The sequence below is a fragment of the Cyprinodon tularosa genome, unplaced genomic scaffold (assembly GCF_016077235.1).
Source record: "Cyprinodon tularosa strain WSP-4 unplaced genomic scaffold, ASM1607723v1 ctg77, whole genome shotgun sequence".
In the NCBI taxonomy this organism is placed as follows: domain Eukaryota; kingdom Metazoa; phylum Chordata; class Actinopteri; order Cyprinodontiformes; family Cyprinodontidae; genus Cyprinodon; species Cyprinodon tularosa.
The window spans coordinates 715,970-743,477 of NW_024039529.1; the positions used below are offsets into that span (position 1 = coordinate 715,970).

At 36.6% G+C, this 27,508-nt stretch overlaps 1 protein-coding gene across 2 annotated transcripts in view; it reads right to left on the bottom strand.

The window, feature by feature from the left end:
* The window catches only part of luzp2 (leucine zipper protein 2), a 216,775-nt gene that overhangs the window by 12,114 nt on the left and 177,153 nt on the right, over nucleotides 1–27,508 (bottom strand). For both annotated transcript variants that reach the window (XM_038270645.1, XM_038270644.1), the window contains exons 7-11: nucleotides 20,743–20,805; nucleotides 13,804–13,878; nucleotides 12,969–13,136; nucleotides 4,969–5,073; nucleotides 711–785 (exon numbers count right to left, since the gene is read on the bottom strand). In XM_038270645.1, the coding sequence (XP_038126573.1) occupies nucleotides 711–785; nucleotides 4,969–5,073; nucleotides 12,969–13,136; nucleotides 13,804–13,878; nucleotides 20,743–20,805 (486 nt within the window). The remainder of the gene's footprint in view (nucleotides 1–710; nucleotides 786–4,968; nucleotides 5,074–12,968; nucleotides 13,137–13,803; nucleotides 13,879–20,742; nucleotides 20,806–27,508) is intronic.

The following is a 27,508-nucleotide window of genomic DNA, read 5'->3' on the forward strand; positions in this document are numbered from 1 at the left end:
AGAGCCAAACATTGGATTCCGGTCTTAATGTTCCTACATTCTAGGACAAATATGGTGGTTCTAAATATGGACTTCTGCCACATGATTTGAAGACAGTTGCTGAGACACAATGTATTGCACCACATTTAAAAAGAGATTAATTGTTTTGCTGTGCCATCTGGTGCGGTCGAACAGGTGTGACTCAGTTCAATAATAGATTGACTGAAGCAAATATTCATAGATCTTGACAGACTATAGAAAATCACACACCATAGGTGACATTGGCACATTAAGCATTTGATTTTGCTGGATATGTAAAGTTGTCAACTTTTTGAATATGGGTGTTGTCTTTTTTTTACATTATACTTTAATATCTTTAGCTCAGTGTTTGTGCGGAATTAAGTAGTTACTTAGTTAATGAAGTTTTTGATACCTTTATTGAATTATAGTTCTCTGAACTTGACTTTCCTTGCATTTTAAAGTTATCTCCTCCTCATGCCCTCTAAAGTTTGTGGTGTAAACACCCAATACACAGCCTAAATATGGTGAATATTGAACATAATATCCATAAATTACATTCCTCTCTAAACAGCAATCATCAGAAGTGCACCAAGTATTCAGTGATGCAGCAAATTAACCCACAGTGTAAAAAAAGTCTCTTTAATTACATTTAACCAAGTCTGAGTTCTTTATGGAAAGATTGGCTCAATATAAAATAAAGTGAAGCATACCTGCTGAACGTCTGGTAGGTTTTTGCTCTCTGAAGCTGATCCGGCCGTCTGATTCTGAAAGCATTCAGCTGCGGTCTTTAAGAGGAGAACAAAAGCATGTCAGTGCATTGCACAGATTCATTTTTTCATCTTTTTTTAGCCTGATTAACTCAGTTAACACTAATAGAATGAGTAAACGTGTATCAGTGAACCATTACCACAGATTTGTTTGTCACCTGAAAGAACTTGTGATACAACAAACAATGCAAATACAAATAAAAAAATAATATAATATAAATAATATAAACCTTACTAAGTTTTCTCAATTGTAAATTTAGTAAGGTTTAAATATTTATTTACAGGGAAATTTGTTTTGTAATTATATTAATTTGATTGTTTTCTTGAATGATTTAATAAAAATTGAGAGCTAACAATCATATTTTAAGAAAAAAAAAAAAATACAGACCCGGTTCTCAAAATAATGTATTATTGCACTATATTTTCTTGCTTCTAAGCTTTTCATTCTCCTTGCTCAGTAGCAGAGGAAACAAACAGCAATCCTGCAGCACTTATATTTGAGTAGAGGGATCGTAATAAAAAGCTGAATCCCACAGATCCCCCTTCGACCACACATAGAAGTGGGAATTGCGGACAAATAGTTCAATCTTTGTTTCATCAGAACAGAGAATTTTGCCTCTCACAGTTTGAGAGGTTCAGCTAGCTGTGGCCAGACTCCCAGTGGTCTCTCAAGTCTCTTTTAGTGAGCAATGGCTTCTCCCAGGCCTCTCTAACACAAAAGCCAGACTGGGTAAAAAATGTATCAATGGCTACCGGTCTGTGAGGCTTACCCCTCTCCACATTGAATTTCAGTAATCGCTGGCAATAACTTGTAGAAAAACCTGAAAATATTTTGTCTAATTAACCTCTCTGAAAGGGTAAGCAGGTCTAGAAAATATGTTCTAAACCTCTTTTAATAATTAAATATATCACATTTTATATTTTTATTTTCTTCAGTCTTACCTGAACCCTCTCCACTATGTTACATATTAATACTTTCAGACCTTACAGATGGATTTTTGCTCTTTTTTTGTATCCAGTGAATTCAATTAAACACACAGACTCCTATCATGTTGCATAACAACTTCAAGGACTATCAACAAAGAACAGCCAGGCTTGTGTATTACGATTCAGGTTACAAAGAAAAATGTCTAGGTTATCAGAAAAAATCATGACTAAAGTTGGCTGAAAATACAATTATTGCCATACCAGGTTCAAAACAGACCATGGTATTGTTTTGAATAAGATTTATTTTTCCTTTTCTAGTGAAAAGTTAAACAAAGGTTTAAAGGCAGTAACAATAAAATATAAAAGCACCATAGCAGTACAGTCAGCCACATTATAAATCCCATGTCAATGGTAAAGGTATTCCTTTAGAGCTTTCTTCAAAGTGTTTTTTATTTTCTGAAATTTCTCTGCTTCGGAAAGCTAGCTTGATTATGATGTTTCCGCTCTTTTTGTTTTCTAGGAGAACTTCAGTTTTTCCATTGTACAATCAGAACTTCTTTTTTTCCAAAGCGTTTTGCCCATGGTTTTAGATATTATGCCACTGGAAGTACTTTTGCTGGTATTATTTCCTGTTTGGATATTTGTAATGTGTAACCCCATTAACTATAGCAAGTTGTTTTTTAAACCCAGTGTCAGCTCCTTAACATCTCTGAAGGTGAAAAAAAACCCTCAAAATACTTCTGCAAGAACTAGAGAAGAGTTAAGTAGGATACCATGAGAAGAGCGGAGCAGGGGTAGAAGAGAAGAGAATAGAGGAGTAGAACCGCAGGAAATGTAAGCCATCTCTTATCATAATGGGCAATGTGTGAACTTTAGGAAACAAGAACTCGAAGAAGAAGAACTCCAAGCAAGGATCCGGCCAGAATATCCGCAATGCAGCGTTATGTGTTTTACCATGTTCCTAAGGATTGTTTCTCTGACTAAGGAAATCTCTAGAGCAAGGGTCACCAACATGGTGCCTTCGGACACCAAGGGCCCTCAGGGGCCACATGGGGTGCCCACAGCATCTTCTGAAAACTATAGAACTCACCAGTAAGCAAAGACTGAAATTCAATTTTATTCTGTTGCTCTTTTTCTTTAAAAATGTATAGAGCATTTCATCATTTTAACCATACAGAATATTAAAGCATCCAAAGTGATTTCAAAATGTCAATATGTTAAAGGAAATTACGAGTTAAAAGAAAAAAATATTTAAATGTTTATTATGTATGAAATATAGGTAAACGCCTGATCCCTCCAGTTCAAAGGTCAGTATTAGTAGCCCTTCCCATGGTTCAGTAGGAATGAAGTAGCCCTCAGTCTTAAAAACGTTGGTGACCCCTGCACTAGAGCCTCTGTAGATGATTTCACACAAAAAATGAAGAGCACTATAGATAACAGTGAGCATCCTCTTCAGAAGACTTAAACACCATCAGTGTCTTCAGTCAAAGGCTTCTCCAGATCAGATGAAAGACAAATCACTACTGCAGATCCTCCTTGCCCACAATTATCCACATCTACAACAGGTGGGAAAAAAGGCTGATGACTTACTTAAACATTTAATTTCCCTTTGGGATTAAAAAGATATCTATGGCTTAACTTGAATTGATAGATTTTTTTGCCAAGGTCAAAAAAAAGATCTTATATTCTAGTGCAGCTGCAGTCAGAAACTACAAAGAAGGCATCGGTGCAAACCACAACCCTTGGATGAACATGAACAACCTCCCACGATATAAGTAAAAGAAAAAAAGGGTGCACCACGGCAGAGAGTACAATAATACGTAAAAGCAGAGCTGACTGTATACTGAAGATAACCTTTGATCTCTTTAGTTAAAGGACTATGAAAAAGAGCTGACTCTCTGTGTGCGCAACAAGCACACCTTCAAGTTAAGAGGAAAGCTGGGTAGGATCATTTAAAAAAAGTTGCCTGCTCTACAAAGGCAGCACTTACATAAAGAGGGAGCATATTTGTAAATTATTTATCTTCTCTTTAATGTAAAAAAGGGGCATTTTCCCACAATAAACTAAATCACTAGACATTATAGTGGCAGACTTGGCCAGTAATGATGCCTAAAACTTTTAAAGCTAAGACTTCTGCATTTTTCCAATAACAAAAAAAAAATGCTCTTAAGAAAAAACAAAAGAGTGCAATTATTATTACTATTATTATATTATTAGAGGATGGCATCTGTTTTTAAGCATTCATGTGTTATGAATTAATTTTATATGTGTTTAATATATTGTTTGTTTTATTTGCTTGAATAAATAAAAAAAATATCTCTTAACATCAGCTGTGCTGCTGACATCAACACCCTTGTTTATAGATGTCAGAGATCTGCCTGTTTTCCAGTGTAGTCCTGTTTCTCTGACTGTGACTTGCTGGATGTTTTCTCTTCGTCCTCTGACATGGGAGCTGGCTCGGAGCTCGTCCACCTGGTTGTGTGCTTCCTGGACGGGGACGCCTTTTACAGTTGCTTTTTCTATGTCTGCTTCTGTCTCCTTGAAGTCGGCCTCAGCAGATGGCCGCTCACACTGAGCCTGGTTCTGCTGGAGGTTTCTTCCTGTTAAAAGGGTGTTTTTCCTCTCCACTGTCTCTACAAGCATGCTTAGTGTGAGAGATTGCATTGGAGTCAATGAGTCGATGCAATCAACTGGTTTTTAGATAGAAAACTTTGAGTCGATTTTACTGTATGATCTGGTGACCTGTAAAGTGCCTTGAGATGAGACGTGTTGTGAATTGGCGCTATAGAAATACAGTAAACTGAATTGAATTGAACATGTGAACTGCAGCAGCTCTAAGCAAAAAAAATAAATAAAAATACTAGAACAAGATTTTTAAGATTCATAACATCATAGCTGCAAACATTTAATCTTTGTTTGAGAAATTCTTTGGTGATAAACATAAATCCATAAAAATTAAGATGGAATACATTTAGAGTTAAAACAAAACACAAACAGGGCTATAATCCTTCTAAACCCTATGAGAAGAAATTCAGGTAATGGTGTCTACTAAAGGATCAAAGGAAATTCTGAATGAACATCATCACTAAGGTAAAACTTGCAAAAATTATTACTTCAAATTAGTCAATTTATTAACCATAATGGAGGCACTTGAAGTAAATTGGTCAATCGGATTTCTGACGAGGGAGCCTGAATTTCATGAAAAGATGGAGCTCATGAATACAAGCCCTGTGGCGACATAGGCCATTACCCATTAATTACTTCGAAAGCTCACCTTTTCCATCTGGCACTCTTTAACTTCGACACCCTCTCTCCTCATTTCAGTGATGTTCATTGGTGATTTACTGGAGTTCACAATTCTCTGAACTTTGGAGATATCCTGTAGAAAAAAACGAAGCCTTTGATTTTTTAAGTTAAAAAGGACTAATAAACTAAACAGCAATGAGGGAAAGTTTTTTTTTACTTGATGCGTTATCTACATATGCTCCCCATTTAAACTGAATTTTATCATTGAAATGTGTAATTTGGAGTGAATGTACAGTATAACTTGAATATATCAGATTAGAATACAAAAGGAATAGAGGGGGACTGAAATATTTCATTTCTTAGTTTGAGGGTTTCTTTTAATTTAGGTTTGAATATCTTTTTTTGGGTCAACCTTCATAAATTACCATGGAAGGGCACTGTAAAATAGGCTTCCTATTTGCTGCAAGAATGGAGTCTCTCAGGAAAATGTCTCAAACGAGCTTCCACAGCAGCCAGGTCAGGAAGTTCAGCAGCTTTCTGATCTGGCTGCTGTGCTCTGTTCCCGCAGTAGGTTACTGGTGCAAGACCTTATTCTTCCTTATATGCAGTACCAAATGCTAGACATATGTTCCAAAGTGAAATAGTCAAGCAAAACATTTCAGCAAGACCATGGGCATAGATGTATGGAGTTTGCTCACAATTACAGATTTCAACACATACTATAGATATGAACGTTGAGAAAACTTGTATTAGTATGTAGTACATAAAGTATTTAGTAAAAACCTTTTACTGAATACACCTTGAGCTAGAAAAAAAATGCCTAAAACTTTTATCCTAGTGTGTAAAAAAACTGGCCTCAATAACAGTTACACTTAGACCCAGGGAAGCTGAGAACACGGGAAGGTTCAACATTTAGTTGCTGCAGGACAAAGGAAAAACACAATCAAAGCAAAAAAAAGAGAAAAATTCTCTGCTTCTGTATTTTCCAAATAGTTGTACATGTTTCCCAATATAGATTTAGGGTAATAAAATGTATAAAGGTTGTAAAATTATACTCTACATATTTTTTATAAATGAAAATAATATTTTCTCAGTAATATATATTACTGACTTTATTTTATTCATAGCATGGTGCCATGCTTATCAAATCCACAAAGCCAACAAATCCAGCCTTTTTTGTCCCCCTGATCTAAAGGAAACGTCCCGTCTATCCTTTGTGGACTAACTTATCCCATAATTCATTGTGGGTCGAAGCAAGCCGTGTCGGATCTGCTTGGGTCCTGCGCATGCCAGTGATGTTTCCCTACATGATTGGCTGAACATCGCCACATGATGTAAAACGTATTGGTTGCCCAGACAACGATAATAACATCACGCAGCATTCATGTGCTGAGTCGGGAGCATCCGTAGCGTTAGCATGTCTAATGAGCGATGAAGTTTTACCTGATTGATAACAAACCTGAAAAAAATGGTGAACAAAGTAACTGTTAGACCAGGGGAGCCCAACTAGTCAATCGTGGGCGGAGTTTCAGTTGATCGAGTTTTACAATCTAGACCTATTTATGGCTATGACAAAAAAAATCAAATCATTGATCACGAGAGGCCAATGTGTATTTTCATAATAATAGAATGAAAAGTAAAAAGTATGCAGGGAAACTTCTTTATGCATGCCTATTGCTGGGCATGGTTTGCCACGGTTGCTAGGTTGTTACCAGGGACTCTAAAGTGCGAAGAGGAATCTGAAGAGATAATGAGATAATGACATCTATCACAACTGATGTGGCTCTATCTATGGTTGGGTGCACTGCTGGATTTGTTGCTCTGTTCAAGCGGTCTGAAACTTTCCCAGATTTTTGGAGCTACCACTGCATCATTCATCAACAACAATTGTGCTGCAATATTTTAAATATGAAGCCTGTTATGGACGTTACGAGAAAAATTTGCTTTGTTCGGGCCAGGAGTTTTCAGAGGCGTTTATTCCATGCACAGCTCGAGGAGGCAGGTGCAGACCAGACTGATCTGCTACTGCACACTGACGTCAGGTGGTTGAGCCGTGGCAGATTCTTCGAAAGATTTTTGGAACCTCTGCCGAAATTAAAGAGTTTCTGAAACAGTCAACAACCCATTCTGCTGTATGTTACATCTTCATATCCACATAGTTGAGAGTGATATAAACATATGACTGTATATTTACAGTTCTAATGTTTTTTGTGTTTTTTATCTCTACTGGACTGTGTGTGCATCAATTGGTTTATTTAGTTTTTTTGACTGCATAGCCTTTGTCTGGAGATCTTGACTGCTCTTTTCTGTAGTTTTGGTGAGTCTGATGAGTGAGTGAGAGTGAGAGAGAGAGATGGTGTGAAGTTCTGAGATTGTTAAGTTCTGTTTTTGCAACTTATTTTTTGACAAAATTGATAATGTCCTCGTTTGTTGGATCTTAATAAAATTAACAAAAATGTATTTAAAAAATCTCAGACTTTTTTTTCACCTTGTAAAATGGCAGAGCTCTGTCTGTCTTAGAAGGCAGTGCTTTCCTTCAAGACTGACAATGATTGCTTTCTACTTTTGTCTACTTTAGATCACCAATGAAATGTGAAATAATTGCAAATACAGGTAACAATATGTTGAGAATCCAAAAGAGATTGGATCCTTAAGAAACGGGTGCAATAAAGTTTGTCTGAGTAGGGTTGCCATATGTGACGTCATAAGAAGGGGCGGGACCCCGAGCAGATCTGACCACCCGAGCAGATCTGGCCTGGGATTTTTTGGTCCCAGCCCAGCCCTGGTCTAAAGCTCAGCTTTAACAATAGTGCAAGCCGCTCTGTCATTCTAGGGATGCCGAGTATTAGTATTTATTACAATTCTATTTATTAAATACTAGTTAATATTATTTAGAATCATTTATTGTTTGACAAAACTACCTCTGTACAACACTAAATTTTATTTACTTGAGCTAAAGATTTACACTGGATTGGAAGGTAACTTCCTCTTTTTATGATGAAAGTAATACTAAATAAGTGAGGATTGTTAGGTGTTTTTTTTTCTATATTAACATCGTGTTGACTTAAAAATAAACTAGCTGTGTAGAAACTATATTTTTAAAATTATTTGTTTTTCTTACAACTTTAGTCAAAGTGGGTCAGACATGGACTCTTGACAGCATAAAGAAAAATTGTTGCAAAATAAAGGGAGGTGGTCAGAGCCTATTTCTGTCAAACCTCATACCATTTGAGTCAGCTGAAGAAACCTCTTTTTAAAAGATTCAGTGGAAATGACGTCACCTGAATGAAGTGACCACTTTTTAGACATTTCATAAATTATTTTCAAACTTTTGACATGATCTGTCTTGATCAGCCACATTTTCTTAAAATGGAATGTGAAAAGATGCTTTTTAGATGTCATTTTCTGAAGTGGTCTTTTGGTAGAAACCTGATGTTAAACTAAGAACCTTTATTATTCAGCAATTTCTAAGTAAATTGAATTCCACTGCAAATCTTAAGGGAAAAAAATAGAATAATGTGATATAAGTTATAACATAATGGCTCAGTCTACATCCACTTGAAAGGCTGACAGATGCTTTTAAAACTGGCAGCGCTTGCAGATATATTGACTTTCCATGATCAAGCCAAAAGTATGTGCAGGGCAGAGGATCAAACTTCACACATTGAAAAGACGCTGCTAATGCGTCAGATCCAAGCACAGTGAAAGGAAAATGTCAAACTGGGCAAATCAATTTTCATTGATAAAAAATAGCCTATATACACAACCAACTTGGCACTTATTGTTAGCATATACATTAGAGGTGATTCTGGAGAGAAAAAAATCATGTTATGCTGAAGTTGAGATGAACTTATCAAATAAATCAGAGGTGTCAGAGCTCTGCAGTTTCAATCCTGAAGGATGTGAAATATTTAGGCTGTAAAAATGAGCTCACAGCTCACTTAATCTTTAAGAAGGTATACACAACATTTTAGATTCAGAACTATACAAATATGAGAGTGGATTTTGTCAAAAATAATTGGTGTACAGGTTTTTGGTGAATTGAGTGTTTTATTGTGATCTATTTACCAATTCTATTTAAAAGTTAAATGTTTATTATTATGTCTTTTTAAAATGTGTTTATTTCATTTCAGTTACATTTGTATAACATACATAATATACATAATTACATATGTATATTTATATTTAAGCAAATAATAAAATGTATTTATATTATATTCAAGTCAGATAAGTCAGTCATCATTAAAGTACAGAGAGCAAAGCATAAAATAGTTTGAGTTTTCCTTTCTGGCCTGGTGCTCTCTGCATCTAATGTATCATCTCACATGACTTTGATGAAAATTGCACACTATTGGACCACAAGCCTTGGCTCTCCCCCAAGACTGTTAAATAAGAAGCAGCTTCTATTTGAATGTTGCTGATCTCTGCATCCTCTCGCTAATGAATCTTTCACCAGCAGGGACAGCTTTATGTGTGTCAGTATTTGTGTAGGATAAAACATCTGAAAGTCTTATTTATGGAATAAAGCCAAACTAAAGCCTTCTGTTTACTCAGGCTATATGACTGGGCCGCAAAGTGGAAAGAATTGAATTAAGAGCTATCAGAATTTGTTTTAACTAGATAAACCATGCCCAGAAAATTGGGACATGGCGTTCATTTAAAAAAAAGCATGGAATATGGTTGTTATGAATTAAGTACTCTTTAACTTGGTTTTGAATGTTAAATATTAGAAACAATATATGTGTGTTCAGCACCTTCCATGATCACTTGGATCTATGTCCTTTAAAGACTAATTCAACCGTGTAGTCCACAGCTATGAGATAAATATGAGCATAGGATGAGATGTGAATTTTGAATGGCACTGGGAATTAAAATCCTGGAGCATTTTGAGGTTTGATATGTAGGCTTGTTTACTGAGCCACAAATCCCCTAACATTGTGGTTCATCGCTAGTTGGGTGCTCCATGGAGATACAGCTGAATATCTACTTGCTGGTAAGTAAAAACTGTGATCCTCTGATTTTGATCCAAACTCAGGCAAGGTCCACTTCCTATGAAACCAACAACCACAGCAGATGTAAATCACAGAAAAAATTAGTCTACATATTTATTTTTCCGAGCTTTGAAGGAAAGGCTTGAAGCAGACACCCAACAGATAGTGAGTGAAAGGAGCCTTCTTCTTTGTGCTGTTGCTCAACTTCTACAAGGTGATATGTAGCATTCATGAACACTGAACCAAATATTTTGATCTTTCGGTCCAATGATGTAACAATTTTCTTGCTTGTTGGATTATGCTTTTTCTAGCCTGTAAAAAAAAAAAGAAACTATGTCATAATCACCAAACCAAGTTGTTGACATTTATACCTCAGCTGGAGGTTACTTGGCTCCTCTAAGCCTAGTAAGTGCTGTTGTTTGTGGTTTTTCACTGCCTAATTTGAGTTAAATTTGGCAGTGATTTAAATGAGGTCTGACCCACCTCCACATGCACAGGCAGATTGGACAGATGGAGCACCATGGTAACTTTTACAGTTGGGGCTAAGTAGGATTTATCAGACAGCCTGTCAAAGTTGCTAATGCTCATAAGTGAGTTCTGTTATTTGTATGCTAATAGAGTGGAAAGTAATACATTTGTTAGCATAGAAATCGAGACATCTTTCTTGAGTTTCTTTCCGTATTGTTTGTTTTTAAAAATGTATTTTTTCTCATGCTTGAGTATAGGCTGGAGAATGATGAAGAAAGGTCCACTTTGTTACAGCATAATGGAATCTTAATTTCTTCTACAACAGTTATATACATATGTTTAAAGAGCCACAATACAGAAATTACTATGATCTAAGATGTTACAACAGAGGGAAAGCAATGGCAGTGGTAGGCATGATGGGATAAGCACAAATTAGATGGAGAGAAAACTTAGAAGGAACCCATTCAGTGGTCTGTCAAATTTCACTATTCAGGAATAGAAACACACAGAGAAATGTGACAGCTTGGAGGAGAGAAAGCCTCTTACAGCAATCATTGCTCACCAGGATCATGGTAGATAAGACATACCAATCCTGTGGCCAGCTTGGTGATTTCAAATTGAATTCTTTTGAAAAATAAAAAGTAACTTAATCTCTGATTGAAGTTGACATGGCTGCTTGAGAGAAACCAAATAATCTATTTTAACCATGAACTGCATTTTCATGAAATACTACATAAATGTATATTTTTTTGTTCTCTTCAAATAATATTATTACTAGTCAGACGGATTCTTTTTAAAGACCAAAATGTCATAAACAGAACCTCAATTGCTGATGTTGGTCCTAAAATGTCAGTGTTTTCCAGAGAGCATCTACACTAAAAGTTAAATCCCTTATTTACTATGACTATCCACGACAGTCACCTTGTTTTCTATTTAAAAAGGATTATATCTGAAACCCAACTGAATCTACTGTAACCTTGACTCCCAACAAAGACTTTGTGATTGCAGATATTTTTCATGGTGCCCTGACATAGCCTGACTCTCATACTTTAAAGTAATTGTGTTCAACTATATTTCAAGCTAGTGCATCACAGTCTACAAAGAGAAGCATATATTTTCATACTGTTGCTTTAGTTGGATAGGCTACTACTTCGACGTCTAGAATTATGCTTGCCTAACTCTTACTTTCTAAATCTATTTTTTTCCGGTCTTATTTCTTTCTTGAGTGTAACACCCTAGGTTTTAGAATGGAATTAGGATATTTCAAGATGCCATGAAAAGCTAACAATTTCCCATTCATATGGCAGCCAGCACATTATGGGTCTGATCATTGACAAACATAAATAGAGGACAAAATTACATGAGAATTGCAAAAAAAAAAAAAAATAATAATTAAGAAAGCAGATAATTTAAGAAAGCAGACAAGCTTTGTACCAATTTCAATGTCAAAGGAATAAAAGAGAGCACATACAATTAGTCAGAGTAAAAGTTAGGTCCACAGCTATCTACGCGAGAAACACAACCAAACTTTATCATCTATATGGGAAGGTATTGAGGTATTGTGCAGGAGGATAAAATGTGTTCAAAAGTGCTTCTGTACAGTTAGAGATCTCACAGAAAGGACAAGCTAGCTCCATAACCCAATCAGGAAGTGATACCCTTAGGCCATGTATGGATGTTCTCTGATAGCTGTTAATATTCTGTTTGGTCTTTCAATAAAAAAAATGCTAGTCATGGTCTTTTTCTTTTGGGTGAAATGTATAAATATTGTCTGTAGTCTACTACATTAAGCCGTGCCTGCTAGCATAAACATATTTTTCCTTAATAATCTTATTCTATTATTTTTATTTCTGACACTACAAGTATGTTTACATGCAAAGGGACTCTATATATTCCATCAATGTACCATTGTTTCCGTTGTGGTAACAATTACCTCTAAATTTTTTTGTGTTCGTTTACACCTGGTTAAGCTACAGCTACAAAAAATTGTTTAAACATGTGCTTTGAAAGAATAAACTATTTTAATAGAAAGTCATAAGGTTCACCAGAGTCATCTTATGCCTAATGGACCAGGACCTAAAAAGTGTGTATCCATGGGCTTATAAAACATGTTTAAAGACTGGCGGTGAAATGTGTTGTTTCAACCACTGAAATTGTAGGGTTAAATATTTTGTATCAAAGGTCTTCATTTGTGTAAATTCTATATGTCAAATAATTAGTCCTGTATTCAAAAACAAAAACAGCAGCATTACATTTTTCATTAAAAAAAGCACACTGTCAGCTTGAAAGTTTTAAGTCCAATTTTCTTCTCCAGACTTTATAAACACAATTTATACAGGGCAGTCAGAGAGACAGCTTGGCAGAGCACATGCTTGCATCTGAGAGAGAAACATTCTGCTCAAGGACAAGACAATCATCTACAGCAGATTATGCTAAACTGAGCAAATCTCTTTATTCAGTCATTAGTCATCAATTATATAAAAAACAAAGAGTTTAGGTTCTTACTACGCCCAGGACATCTCTAGCAAAAACTTTAAATCAGATGATATTGTGTGAAATACTGAATTACCTTCGCATGTGGCTGCTGAAAAGTGACTCTGGAACTGTTGATGAGCGATGAGTATCTGAATAGGTGGCTGGGGGAGGTGGGGAATCTGTGACTGCTGCTGGGCTGGTTGTGCAAGACAGCTGAAAAGCAGATGTGAACTGTGTCCTTCAGTGCCTTCAGCTGTGATTCCTGTCCCCAAAAAAGATTACACACAGAAGACACCTGAATTGCTCCATCACTCTTTCCATCCACATAAAAAAATAACCAAAGCCATAAAGCCAGAGGTCATGTTATATAGTGACTGCAAAACATCTAAAATGCATAGGCAAGAGACTAACAAAAAAAAGAGTAAAAAAGGAGGGGTAGTTCAAAAAAAAAAAAAGTAATCAATAATAACAATAATATTACAATTTTACAACAGCTACTAATGTTAGTTGCCAAAAAGATTAACTAAATAGTTGCCTACTTTTACAACTAACATTTTTTTCCAATCAATTTCAACACCATTTTTAGCAGTACGTCAACCGCCGTTCACAGAAATAACAAAAATCTCATCAATAGAGTCTGTAAAATTGTGTCTAAATTTCTAATACTAAACTGTGTAAAGTGCAATCTGGAATGTGGAAAGCTGGAAGGAAACTCTTGATAATTCTTCCTTTTCTCACATTCTACTCAATAAAATATCAGTTAATTTCTAACTCAATATGATGCATTTATTTCTTTAATTTCTTTTTCTTTAATTCGTTTTTTTTATTGCCATGTTTTAAATTATCAAATTAAAATATTCCAACCTGCTCCACATACCCAGTAATACTAGAAGGATATTATAAACCCAAAAATAATGTGAAATCCTTACCTTATCAAGAGCTGTCTTCTCTAATTCCTCCTTTGCAATTGTTAACTTGTGCTCCAAGTCCAGAAGCTGCTGTCCCTGCAACAATGGCATGACTTTAGAATAGGCTTTACTAAGGTGTGTTAACACAATTATTTTGAAGTCATACAAATAAAACAGTCATATTGGATTTTTCCCTCATGTATGTTGGCAGAACATTTCTTGTTGTGATAAGTATGTAAAACTTGCTTTGAACACTGCTGCACTTTATAAATGGTAACATTCATTCACTGTTGAAAGCTTTACGCATTTAAATATTGTTTTTTGTAGACTCTGTGCATATAAAAGGACTAAGAAGTTTGTCTAAGAATCCCATGGGGTGCAGCATGTATTCAAAATGTATTGAATTTCACTGTCCTGACATGTATACATGATTTTTTTTATATGTCCAGAACAAAATATTGTCAGCCTTGCTGTTCAAGTGTCAAATGCATAGGAAGGGTGATGCTTTTTTATTCATTGTTTCATAGTCTATATCTTTCTAAAATACTGAAAAACATGGCACACTAACTGTCATAAGGGTGTAAAATCTAGAACAAGTTAGCATTTAGATAATCATTTGTGATATCTGACATTAATCCATTGTTACGTCTAAGGCTAATAAAAGTTTGACCTCTGTAAAAAGAAAAATAAGTAGACTTTTGCTTCTATGTAATAGCAGAATATAATGGAAATTAAGAAGGTCTAATATAATGGACAAGCATATGTTACTGTGATTTAAAGGAATGGAAAACATATCTACTCTTTTACCTTAGATAAAAGTTAAATCAACACTACTAAGAGCAGTGCCTTTGAAAACACACACACACACACGCACGCACACACATCACGCGCACACACACACACACCCACACACACACACACAAAAGGGTCCTTTTCATTAAATGAGCTGATATAACATCATACCAAGATCAACAGAGCTCCCTCTGAGGACTGTTTAATTATTGATATACTTATCAGGAAGGGAAGAAAAATATGCTCATTTTCAGAACATTTGCATGCAATTTATGTACGTTTGACCTTGACTCTGGACTTTTGAGCCATATTTTTTTATTTGGTGTCTTTTACAGGCCTATTAAATTAATAAGTATAAGCTCTCACTTTGGAGCATTCAAGGTCAGATCACACAGCAAAAAGCAACCACAATCTCCCCAAACACCCCACTATATGATGTTGGAGAGTAAGATGATAAGAGAATTAACTTGATCTCTTTGTTTGTTTGTTTTTAAACAGTAACTTAGTATTATTATTAACCTCATCTGTTTTTATGTAACTACTTGGTAATGAAATAATATTTCATTATTTAAAAGACAAACAGGTCCATGGTCCATTTCTTTTTCCACTGATGACTCCTCCATTCATCACTGATGACCCACGATGAATGTTCCCTCTTGATGTTGTTACACCACATTTTCTTAAGGGAACTTTTATGACTATCAGCTCTTTTAGCATTAATATTATTAACAGTAGTGTCTCCCACCATTATTGTACCAAGTAATCTTAAACATGCTGTTAAAAACATCTGGCCTTGACTCATCTACTCTGTCAATCTTCAGGTTGAATTCAAGTTACTTTATGTGTTTCAAATTTTGATAAAAATTTACACCCAGCTAAAGGCCTTTGGGTAAATCTTAGAAATGTTCCACCCCGGTTTTAATACCTTTCACACCACTAAATCTGAGGTTTTTGAAGTTGATTTTGTTAAATGCCTTTGCATGCTCTTAGATCAGCAGTGCAGATGCTTTTGACTGTTCTGATCTCTTTGTACAGATCAAGAGAATGCGGCGAATTGCAATTTCGGGTCCTAAAATGTGGAACGAGTACCCGCTGGAGGTCAGGCAGGCTCCAACCCTTGATTCTTAAACTTATCTTAAAACAAAATTTTCATCATTGGCTGTAAACTCTTAAGAACTTGCATTTGTGTCTTAATCTGTCATTTACAGTATCTGTATTATTCAAATGTTAAATAGCTTCCTTGCAATTATTTATCTCTATTATATCATTTTTCATAAAGCCATTTTTTCAGTTAAGTTGTTCTTCAAGTGCTTTAGAAATAAAATGTTATAATGTGGTCAAGACAGTACCAAAATCCTTAACGTCCACTTTATAAAAATGCTCCCTACAGTAGGTCTCTCTTCAAACAAAGGAGATTTTTGTAACAACAGACTGAAGTTGTTACTGTTGGGTTCGGGAGCGTTTTTTTTTTTTTTTTTAAACAGATATAAATACTTAAGCAGGTTAGGAAATGCTTCTTTTTTGTGTTTTATTGCAGTGCATCTTTTTCTAAAGAAGACCATCAGTAGATAGTTAACTGAGAAGGATGAGTTCCTGACCATTCACCTAGAAATTCTGACTTCCATGGTTAGAGCCTCCAAGTCACAGGCTTAATATTTCTGTGCTGAGCCTGTTATAGAGGTTTAGGGTCAGATGGGCACTATAGCTGCTCGGCTATATGCGGTTTTCAGCTCCATCAGGGCAACATTTTTCTTTTTTTCCATTTTCTATGCTGGAGGAAAAACAGCTCTAGGGGTAAATTTAAAACTGTGCTGATGGAGGAAAGAAGATATGGAAGCCGGAAAGCAGCTTTTCTTCCAAAAATACTCTCATGGGAAAACACTGCAAAGGCAAGTGAAGCCCTTTTAGCATTTTTAATGCTATGGTGAGCAAGAATGGAGAGATCTGGATCTTTGTGCTGTTTATGGCTGATGCAGAGCTGCATCTACCTTTGTTGTTTTCTTAAAACCTAGGCAAATTTTAAGCACATTTATTTGACATAAATAATTCTAACTACCAAAGGTCTGAAACTAAAAAATGTATAAAACTTTTAGGAAAGAAATCTGGTCCTTGCTAAAGAAAAGGCCGGGTTGAATCATTCATTGTAGTGATGGGTTGCTGACTGCTATGTATTTTTACTACATTACTACAGGTTAACACTACTTTGTTGGTGTGGACCATTTGATGTTATGTGTCTTTAGGCTCTTTTAACAATATACAGATTGGGATAGCTTAATGATTACCATGAAATCCTGAACCTTTTGTTTATGTAACATTTTTTATTACTGTGCCTAAACCTGCTACAGACAGGCAGTACTATTAGTAGTGGGTTTGCAGATAGAGAAAAGATGGGCAGAAGAATAAACTTGCTTGTAAAAATTTCTGTCGCTACTAACTTTTCCAACATCGATCAGCATGCAAGGCTTTGAAGCCAAATTAACAGAAAAAGCTTTATTTTAGGTAAAAAGGAGCAATAATTTTTCCCAAAACAATTAATATAAAATCAACATTTTAGTAATATGAGCCTGCATTTAAAGTGATGTGGTTTTGGGTTATATTTATATTGGGTGTGTTGAATGCCATCTCCTGAAGCTGCAGAACTATAATCTGGGGTCATGGAAGTGCTGCAGTCACAACTGACAGCCAACAGCTGTTCTACTGGGGAATATGTAAAGAATTTTCTGCCTAATGGTCAACTACTACTAGTAGCCAGTCAAGCCAACCAGATCCTTCCTGAGATTTTATTGGATATTCATGTCTTAGATGATATCTGAGAAATTACTTACTCAATCATAATTACCAAGTTCGAAACCCCTGTCCTTCTACAGTAGATCTTAACCCCATCCTTCCTTTTCAGGCACGCAAGCAACCCAAACCCACATTTCATCTTGTTTTGTTTTCCTATGACACTAAAAATGCTAAGGCTAAGTCCTGTCACTGAATTCTCTTGGCATGTAAATCAGATAAATAAATAAGAATATGTAAGAAACAATTTATATAAAAAAAAAAGGTAAAATCAGAATAAAGTTAATGTAAGAAAACATAACTAGGGAGATTTTGAAATATGTCATAAAGCTAGCAAATGCCAATGTGTTTGTACCTAAGATTACATAATACACTCACCGGCCACTTTATTAGGTACACCTGTCCAACTGTTTGTTAACACTTAATTTATAAGCAGCCAATCACATTGCGGCAACTCAGTGCATTTAGGCATGTAGACATGGTCAAGACAATCTCCTGCAGTTCAAACCGAGCATCAGTATGGGGAAGAAAGGTGATTTGAGTGACTTTGAAAGTGGCATGATTGTTGGTGCCAGAAGGGCTGGTCTAAGTATTTCAGAAACTGCTGATCTACTGGGATTTTCACACACAACCATCTCTAGGGTTTGCAGAGAATGGTCAGAAAAAGAAAAAACATCCAGTGAGTGGCAGTTCTGTGGGCGGAAATGCCTTGTTGATGCCAGAGGTCAGAGGAGAATGGCCAGACTGGTTCGAGCTGAGAGAAGGGCAACAGTGACTCAAATAACCACCCGTTACAACCAAGGTGGGCAGAAGAGCATCTCTGAACGCACAGTACATCAAACTTTGAGGCAGATGGGTTACAGCAGCAGAAGACCACACCGGGTGCCACTCCTTTCAGCTAAGAATAGGAAACTGAGGCTACAATTTGCACAAGCTCCTCAAAATTGGACAATAGAAAATTGGAAAAATGTTGCCTGGTCTGATGAGTCTCGATTTCTGCTGCGACATTCAGATGGTAGGGTCAGAATTTGGCGTCAACAACATGAAAGCATGGATCCATCCTGCCTTGTATCAACGGTTCAGGCTGGTGGTGGTGGTGTCATGGTGTGGGGAATATTTTCTTGGCACTCTTTGGGCCCCTTGAGCATCGTTGCAACGCCAAAGCCTACCTGAGTATTGTTGCTGACCATGTCCATCCCTTTATGACCACAATGTACCCAACTTCGGATGGCTACTTTCAGCAGGATAATGCGCCATGTCATAAAGCTGGAATCATCTCAGACTGGTTTCTTGAACATGACAATGAGTTCACTGTACTCAAATGGCCTCCACAGTCACCAGATCTCAATCCAATAGAGCATCTTTGGGGTGTGGTGGAACGGGAGATTCGCATCATGGATGTGCAGCCGACAAATCTGCGGCAACTGTGTGATGCCATCATGTCAATATGGACCAAACTCCCTGAGGAATGCTTCCAGCACCTTGTTGAATCTATGCCACGAAGAATTGAGGCAGTTCTGAAGGCAAAAGGGGGTCCAACCCGTTACTAGCGTGGGGTACCTAATAAAGTGGCCGGTGTGTGTATATGTTCTAATAGGTACATAATACAAATATTTGAAAGACTTCAAAATAATGTTTTAAGTTATGAATGTAGTTTTTGTTTCTGAAAATGAAAGGTGTGCTGTAAATATCTCAGGTTAAAACTATTTTAACCACACTTAGAACTAGCCTTTTAGCAAGAAAGGAAGATACAGCTTAAAATGTCAGCTTATATAAGAGTTAGATGGCCTTATTAATTTTGGGAATGTTGGATTTCTGTAGTAGTAGTATTTAAGACCATCCAACTATGTTTCTTTCTTAACCACAATCACAAAGAGTCTCCCTCTGTTCCTTGATGTGGCTTCATGTCCAAGTACCCATCATAGCTGGATGCTGTTGGCTCCATTCAAGCAACTGATAGGCAAGAGACACCTCTAAAGTGGGGGCTCATTTTTGCAGGCACATCATGAAACTATAATGTAACATAATGTAACAGTCCATTAACTTATGAATTAGAAAAATAGGTTGAGTTCCTTGATCATGATTAACTTCATGCACTGTGACAATGTAATGCAAAATGCTCTTTGATATGGTACAGCAGCTGTCATGGCTGGTTTAGCTGCCTACTAGATGTAACTTGACTCACATTCTCCCTATGATGTTGATAACATTTACATATCTTAAGCTACTCTTCGCTACTTTCTCCTCCTTTGTTGTGGGTCAGGCTTTTGATCATTGCACACAAGAAATAAAGATCAGTTTTCAGGAACAGAAGTCGCAGGGTCAAAAGGATGTGGATCATATCTGTTTGACCTTTCTACATGGGAAAAAGGAGTTATGTCATTCTAACAGCGAAGGCTGAGTATTTCACAGGAAAAATTAATGTAAGGATTAGTGTCATGCTTTTGTGGTTACAAACCACAGCTTCAGCAAAAATATTGAATGTTTGACTTTGAGAAATAAAGTTACCTCACATTATTGAATGGTGCTATTTAGAAACAGGGATTTATGAGAACTGACAGCCGGCAAATAAGTCAATACTTTCATCATTGGCAGAACAAAAGCAGACCAAAGATCAGAACACGGACCAACAATAAATTTAGCAGTAAAAGAAATAGAAGTGAATATAGTCGACGATCAATTCACCTTTTTAAATGTTATTTATCTCCAGATATCATACCTTTAAAGCATCAAAAGATAAATTTAAAAGGAGGCATTAGAGGGCATTTTTGAAGAACTGTGGACTGACATTTTACCACTGCAAACAAGGCCAGAAAGGTCAGCCTATATACCGGTGGATGCTGATAAATATTACGTGCTCACTCAGATATGAGAACATTTAGTCCTCACAATACAAAAGAGCCAGTGGAGTAATTGCCCTTCAGTTTTTTTATTTACTACGAGTTATATTCCGCTTACAAAAGCAGTAAATGCACAAGAATTACATGCTTATCTGGTTGCCCGAATGAAGGACCTCACAAGGAAATTTAGCAATACATTGTGTCAGGTACAATTTGGGTCATAGAGATTCCAATATACGATCCCACAAAATTCTGTATCAGCATCACCCTCTCTTGTCAACAGTGTTCATCCAAATCCTCAGTTGACTGAAAACATGGACCATATTGTGCAAAGGAAAAATCAGAGAGCAAGTCTTAGCAGTCTGTGGTGTAAAAGACAGCCACTTGACTTTGCAGGATGCTGTTTGGCTTAAGGCAACTTTGTAACTGCCAGCTGAATTAATTGGAGCACTGCCCGTCATCGGATAATTTTTTTTCATGTTGGCCAGAGGTAGGTGTTTACCTGTGGTCTTCTACAAAGCCATTCTCCTTAGTTTAAGCTTACCTTAAAAATTAAATCTTTCTTTCCATACCGCAGTTCTTTCAGTTGAGCCTGGATTTTTTTGGACTGCAAGAGAAAGATAAGAAAATAAGTGTTAGGTTATTCAAATAGTAAAATTGGTTAGAGATGGAGCTGGATTCTGCAGGCTGCAGCAGATGACTCCTTTGTGAGTTTTCCCTGGGCATGGCTCGGGCTTAAAGAAAGGAGCTACTGACCAGAAGAAAATATCAAATCTGCCCTTCATTGAACCACATAGTACACACAATGATGCAGTCATGCACTGGCCTCTTCCCTACTGTCTAATCCTGCATTTCGACTGCCTTCATAAATGCTACTGCTGCCATCGTTACACGCATGCAGGTTTTTAGATTGCAGCTTGTTCTTTCCTATCACTGGTTACCAATACACACAAAGAAAACTGTTTTTCTCTGCCAAATACTGAGAATGCACTGTTTCCAGAGCTGTCTAACATTCACCCAGATGTTTCACATCGCTAGGCACACCTAACACAAAGGCTGTCGTAGGTAGACACACTGTCATCCTCAGAACTGTTCATATTAAGAACACAGAAAGTCTTTAAATGGAATCTGACTGTTTTTGACTGTAAAGTATAACTGAAAGACATTTTATAGTATGGAATGCCCTTCAAACTACAAAAATAGAAGCACTTGTGAGAACTATTCTTAATATATGTGTTTATTTTTAATGGCTATACAAAACTGAATCAGGTTTTTCCCTTAATTAAAAAGCAGCTCTTTTGAAAGTTTGCCCCTAAAGCTGGTAACATATTCCAAAACAACTGTTCACAGAGAGAAATAAATTATAATGTTATTATTATTATATATTACTGAGGGTTTCTTTTGGTGTATCATATAAGTCTTGTAGACTTTATAAATACAAGAAGAAGCACCCAGAGAAAAACATGTCAAATCTTTTGGACAATTCTGCATGTCCTCCATCTTCAAATCTTTTAGAAACATTTGTGATGGATTTAAATAAAGTTCTAATTGACCAAACAGTTGCCAAAAGTGAAAGTAATCTATACATCACAGAGCATGGTTTTCAACGCCACTCCCTGCAGAGACTATGTGCCTAGCTATAAAAACAGCTTACACAGATCAACAAAGCGAGTGGAGCTACTCAAAACAGTCTTTTTATTATTGGCATGTTAAGTGGAATGATCTTAGACGCACTTTATTCCCTCCTGTGAATTTTCGGGCTAAGAAGAATAAGAAAACATTCTTGTTTTACTTTAAAACAACAACAAAAAAAGCTGAAACTAAAAGAAGCACTTTTGTCTGTTTCTTATGGATGTCTTTTATGTTGCATTTTTAAGATAAGATAATCCTTTATTTGTCCCACAGTGGGGAAATTGCAGCGTTGCATCACAGTGAACAGTACAGTAGGAAAAAAGAATACAAAGTATAAAAAATATTAAAAAATATATAAAAAAATATAAACATTAAGTATATGCAGACAAGGCAACACTGGTATAAAGTGACAACAGTAAAGTTCTGTGCAAATGATTGATTGTATTAAATTATTGCTGAGTTAAATAGATATGAGTGAATATATTTTGACTATTTGCCCACTGATTCCTTGTCAAAAGATATTTTTTTCTTGTGTCACTAGTTTAAAACATTGGATCCAGTGGCGTTTCCTAAGATATGAAAAAATGTAGTTTTTAAACATATGGTTAAATAAAAACAGAACAAACAATTTCATTTCAGAACAACAGGAAAAATATATTATTGTGTCACTCTGGGCAAAGAACACAAGAGAAAAAGAGGAATATATATATTCTTACATACAGTTCATCATGGCTTTTCATGAGTTTCCTTGCACTAGACCAGGGGTGTCAAACTCAATTTCACCAAGGGCCACTTCAGCATATTGGCCACCCTCAACGGGCCACATTGACGGTATATATCAGGAATTATTTATACCGTCCTCCAGACTGCAACAGACTGCAACTTACAGATTCGTCCCTGCTAAAACATACCCCAGACAAAAGGTTGACTTCCCTCAGTAGCAGCAACTCAGTTCTGTAGAGGCCTATGAATGAGTCAAAGATCCAGGTGTGTTAGTTAGAGAAAGAACGCATTTAAAGTTGCAGAGTGATAGGTCTGGAAAACTAGACTTGGTCAACCCTAGCATAAATGTATGGAAATACATTGTTAAAAATAAATTAAACAACGCCTCATATTGTTAAGTAACTGATTTTATGTATTCAAGTTTTAAATATTACATTTGAGTTTGCATGGATGTAAAATTACTGCTCAGTTGAAAAATTACAATACTTAAATCAGTGTTTAAAGATAAGCAGACAAAGAATAAAAACAAGTTATGCTGTTAACTCTCAACTTCCTTCACAAAACGTTTCTGTTATTTATTACACAACGAACATGTATTTCACATAAGAACAAAACAATTAGGCGATGTTGCCTGTCCTTGAACACAAAGCTGATCCCTTTTCACTCTGTCACCAACTCACACATATCCTCATTCACCAGTTGTGTTCTGTAAATAAACACAAAACAAAACACAAGCAAAATCAATAAACTATATTCATATTCCAGTATACTGAACTTTGGTTTTACATTAATTCTATTTTAATTCAGTTTGTTTGTGCTTACCAATGTTTTCTGGCCTGATGTCTGGCACCGTTTTCCCCTTGTCAGTTCGTCGATGTCTGGTTTTAGTTCTTGTGCTGTGGCAATCCGCAAAACGGCGTGTAGGTTTTCGTCATTAATGCGTGATCTATGCTTGGTCTTGTTTAAATTCATTATTGAAAACATCTGTTCGCACAGATAGGTGCTTCCAAACATGGACAAAACACGAGCTGCATGGAGTCGAAGCTGTGGCATCAAATCAGGGGGAAGTAGAGGGTAAAAGTCCTCGATTGAAACATCACGGAACTTCGCTCTCAGGCCACTGTTGCTTTGAAGCTCAATTAACTCCATCTGAAGGTGGTGGGGCGCACTGCAGACATCGGCGGTGAAAGGATTGGCAAAGATGTCAAAACTAGAGTGTTGCGATTTAAAGTCATAAAAGCGCCGATCAAACTCGTTTGTTAACAGAGTTAGTTTGGTAGTTAACCGAGCACATGAAAAAGCACCGGGAGATGAGGCTGAGATGATCTGACATGCAGGAAAGTGGACAAGATTGTTTTGTTCCACCTGGTACTTCCATAGATCGAGTTTGCGCTGGAAAGCTGTGATCATGTCGGACATCTGTGTGATGACTTGTTTATGTCCTTGTAGTTTCTGATTTAGCTGAGCAAGATGCTCGGTGACGTCACATAACATAGCAAATTCACACAGCCATTTCGGATCGCACAGTTCAGACAAGGGTTTTCCTTTGTTTTTCATGAAAAGATCAATTTCTTCTCGAAGTTCAAAAAATCGTTTAAGGACTTTGCTCCTACTCAGCCACCTTACTTCTGTATGGTACGGCATATCTTCATGCTCTGAACCCACCTCCTGCAAGAACATCTGAAACTGGCGGTGATTCAGGCCGCGCGCCCGAATAAAGTTGACTGTTTTGGTGACAGTGTCATCACATTATCCAGCTCCAGAACCTTTCCACACAGCGCTTCCTGATGGATAAGGCAATGATACGTGATCAGCGGCGTCTGATTGTTGCTTTTTTGCATTTTTTCCTTCATTAGTCCAACCAAGCCTGTTTTTCCTCCACACATCGCAGGTGCACCGTCTGTAGTTAGTCCCACCAACCTTTCCCACGGCAATTTATTTTTACCGACAGACTTCTCCACTGCATCAAAAATGTCCCGGCCGGTTGTGGTTCCATGCAGCGCCACTATATCCAGGAGCTCCTCGGTTACAGACAGGTCTGGCATCACCCCTCTAATAAAAATGGACAAATGCGCCGTATCCACGTTGTCTGTGCTTTCATCCACAGCTAATGAAAAAGCTAGACAGCAGCCCATTTCTTCAGCCAGCTGTGTCGCTATATTTCCGGCAATGTCCTTAACTCGTTCCGCGATGGTATTTCTTGACAAACTGACATTTTGGAAAGTCTGTACTTTTTCGGGACACACCTGCTCACACACCTTTAGCATACACTGCTTCAAAAATGCACCCTCCGAAAAAGATTTTGAAGCTCGGGCGATTTCTTCAGCTACAATAAAGCTTGCTTTCACCGCTGCATCATTTTTGGCTGTGGCTTTTGTAAACAATTTCTGCTGCATTTGCAATCTGCCTTTTAAATCTGCTGCAATTTTTTGTTTTTCTTGAAGGCTAAATTTCGCGTACTTAGCTCTGTGTTTTGTTTCAAAATGCCGACGTATATTGTATTCTTTCACAACGGACACTGCCCCAGAACACAAAAGACATACTGGTTTTTCACCTTGTAGTACAAAGAGGTATTCATTTTCCCATCGTTCATGAAACAGTCTTCCTTGTAAATCGATTTTTCTCTTCTTAGACATTTTGATGTTAGCTTGTCGATGTTTCAGTTTTATTCGCTGGGAAAATTAATAATCAACTTGATGTGACTCTGCTGCACTCTAGTGGCGAGAAGCCCTAATGGTGGCTGGTAAATATTGGAAGGCATTATGGGAGATGTAGTTTGTGGTCAATTTGTGCTCAAAACCTATTTTAAGTCAATCAATAGCCCTGTAAAACGGTGGTGGGGGGGAGAGGGCCACATAAAATCACGTAGCGGGCCACACGTGGCCCGCGGGCCTTGAGTTTGACACATGTGCACTAGACCATACTGATATGCTCTGGGTATTATCTTATAAATTCCAATGTATAAATATACTAACTTTTTTTAATCCTTTTTGTTTTACCATCTCCTTTACTCTGGAGAGTTAAAGCTACATTTGCTCTTTATGACTAAAATCCTCCACGGACGAGTCCTGCGTTCCAAAGAATTTGCCTAAAATACACAAAGTACAGTGACACTATTTTTGGAGCTTGTTGGGGCTTAACATCTTTCACAAACTTTTCCATAAGAAGACTCACAAAATGTGTCACTATGAGTCACTGAGCAGAATGTTGTACCGATGACAGACAGACAGCACATGTTGTGCCTTTGTCACTTATCATCTGAAAGGTTTACTGCTTATGACAATTAATGACAATCTTTTAAATATATAGACAGCTGTAGGCATTAGTAATATAATGGTTTATATTTTTGTGACAGATTTATTGTTGACTAAGTTTAGCTGTAATGACCAGTTTCCAGAGCCATTTAAATTGTGGCAAAGGTGGATGTGGTTTAAGATATGTTTGCCCACACACTGTTAGAAGTTGATTAAATTATGTAAAATATATATATCCTATATTATTTGATTTTGGTTTCTGTTTATATAAAAAAAAAGGGAAGTCAGTACTCATCTGCAAGAATATGAGAAGGATCTAACAGATTTGTTGCAGTGAAAGGCTCAATAAGGCTGTTAGGGTTTTCCTCAATCCGTGGTGAAATATTTTCTTTTAGGGCTATAATACTTCTTTCATATGTTGTGACTCACCAAAAGGACCCAATCATATTTTATCTGTCTGAAGTAAAAAAAAAAGAAAGAAAAAATAAGAAACACACAATAGAATGTCCACAGCATATCCTTCCAAAAGTATTGTGACTTGTCAACATCTATTTTAGATAACTCCAGTCAAGCTCTTTTATGTCTTTGGTTCAAAAGTGGTGTCTTGCTGGGTCTTCTTCCTTGGAGCCCACTTGTACTCAGAAAGCAAAGAGAATTTTCTGTTCCTAAATCTTGATGTTGAGATATTATCTCGGTTTGAGGTTTTGTGTGGTTGTTTTACCAAAATGTAATCCATTCACTTGGGAAAATAAGGCTATAGTTATTTCTGATGTCAAGGAGATTTAAAACCGGTTCAACACTTGGCAGCAAATTCAAAGTGTTTTACACTCAAAGCCAAACTGAAGGAACAGTCATTACAAGGAAATGTAATGTTACTTAGAAAATGCATTAACAGCAATAAAGCAGGCAAAATGACACATTACAGCCATTAAAGAATGCTATCATTCATCTTAAACTAATTTACTAGTCTATTGTGACCTAATGACAGCCAGGTAAAAATTGTGGATTGTAGATTGGCGTCGCAATGGATTTATTTCTCCTGATCCTGAAGGATTCTCTCTGGTCGGAACTGGGCCACCTTTGAAGTTGGATAAAGATTTTTTCTAAGGAATTTAGGTGGGGCCTGTTGTTATGCTACTAAAGTCTTGAAACTGGAACAAGAAACTAAAATCTCTTTGTGTACCAACTGTCAACTTTGTAATTTCCACATTTCAATTATAATAAAGGAATTTCAAAATAAAGATAACTTAAAAAGAACAGTTTTTCCTTAATTTAAAGATCTCAATGAATCACCTCAATCTTACAGTAAATACGTCTTTGTTGCATATGATTTGGATGGTGCCCTTAGCTTTAATTATAATCTTCAGGTAATCTTTTAGATCTTTCAGTCTTCAGAATCCTGCCTATTGCACCTATCTCCCAGTGTGCTAACAAGAAACACCTTTAGACAGTACTGAATTTGCAGCCACCAATAAGGAACTTTAGATGGTCTTGTTTCTGCCTTATGGTGTGTTCACAGTAAATTTGATTACAGCAATCTTACTGTCGATATGTGTACTGTTCCTCATTTGACATTTGACAAACAATTTGAGTTGACAATGGGGACAACACCAAGCTCACTTTGAGAGGTTATTAAATAGGGGGCTTTAAATTCTCCAGTTAAATTCAGCATGGTGGACTAGGATTTTACAGAGCGAGTCA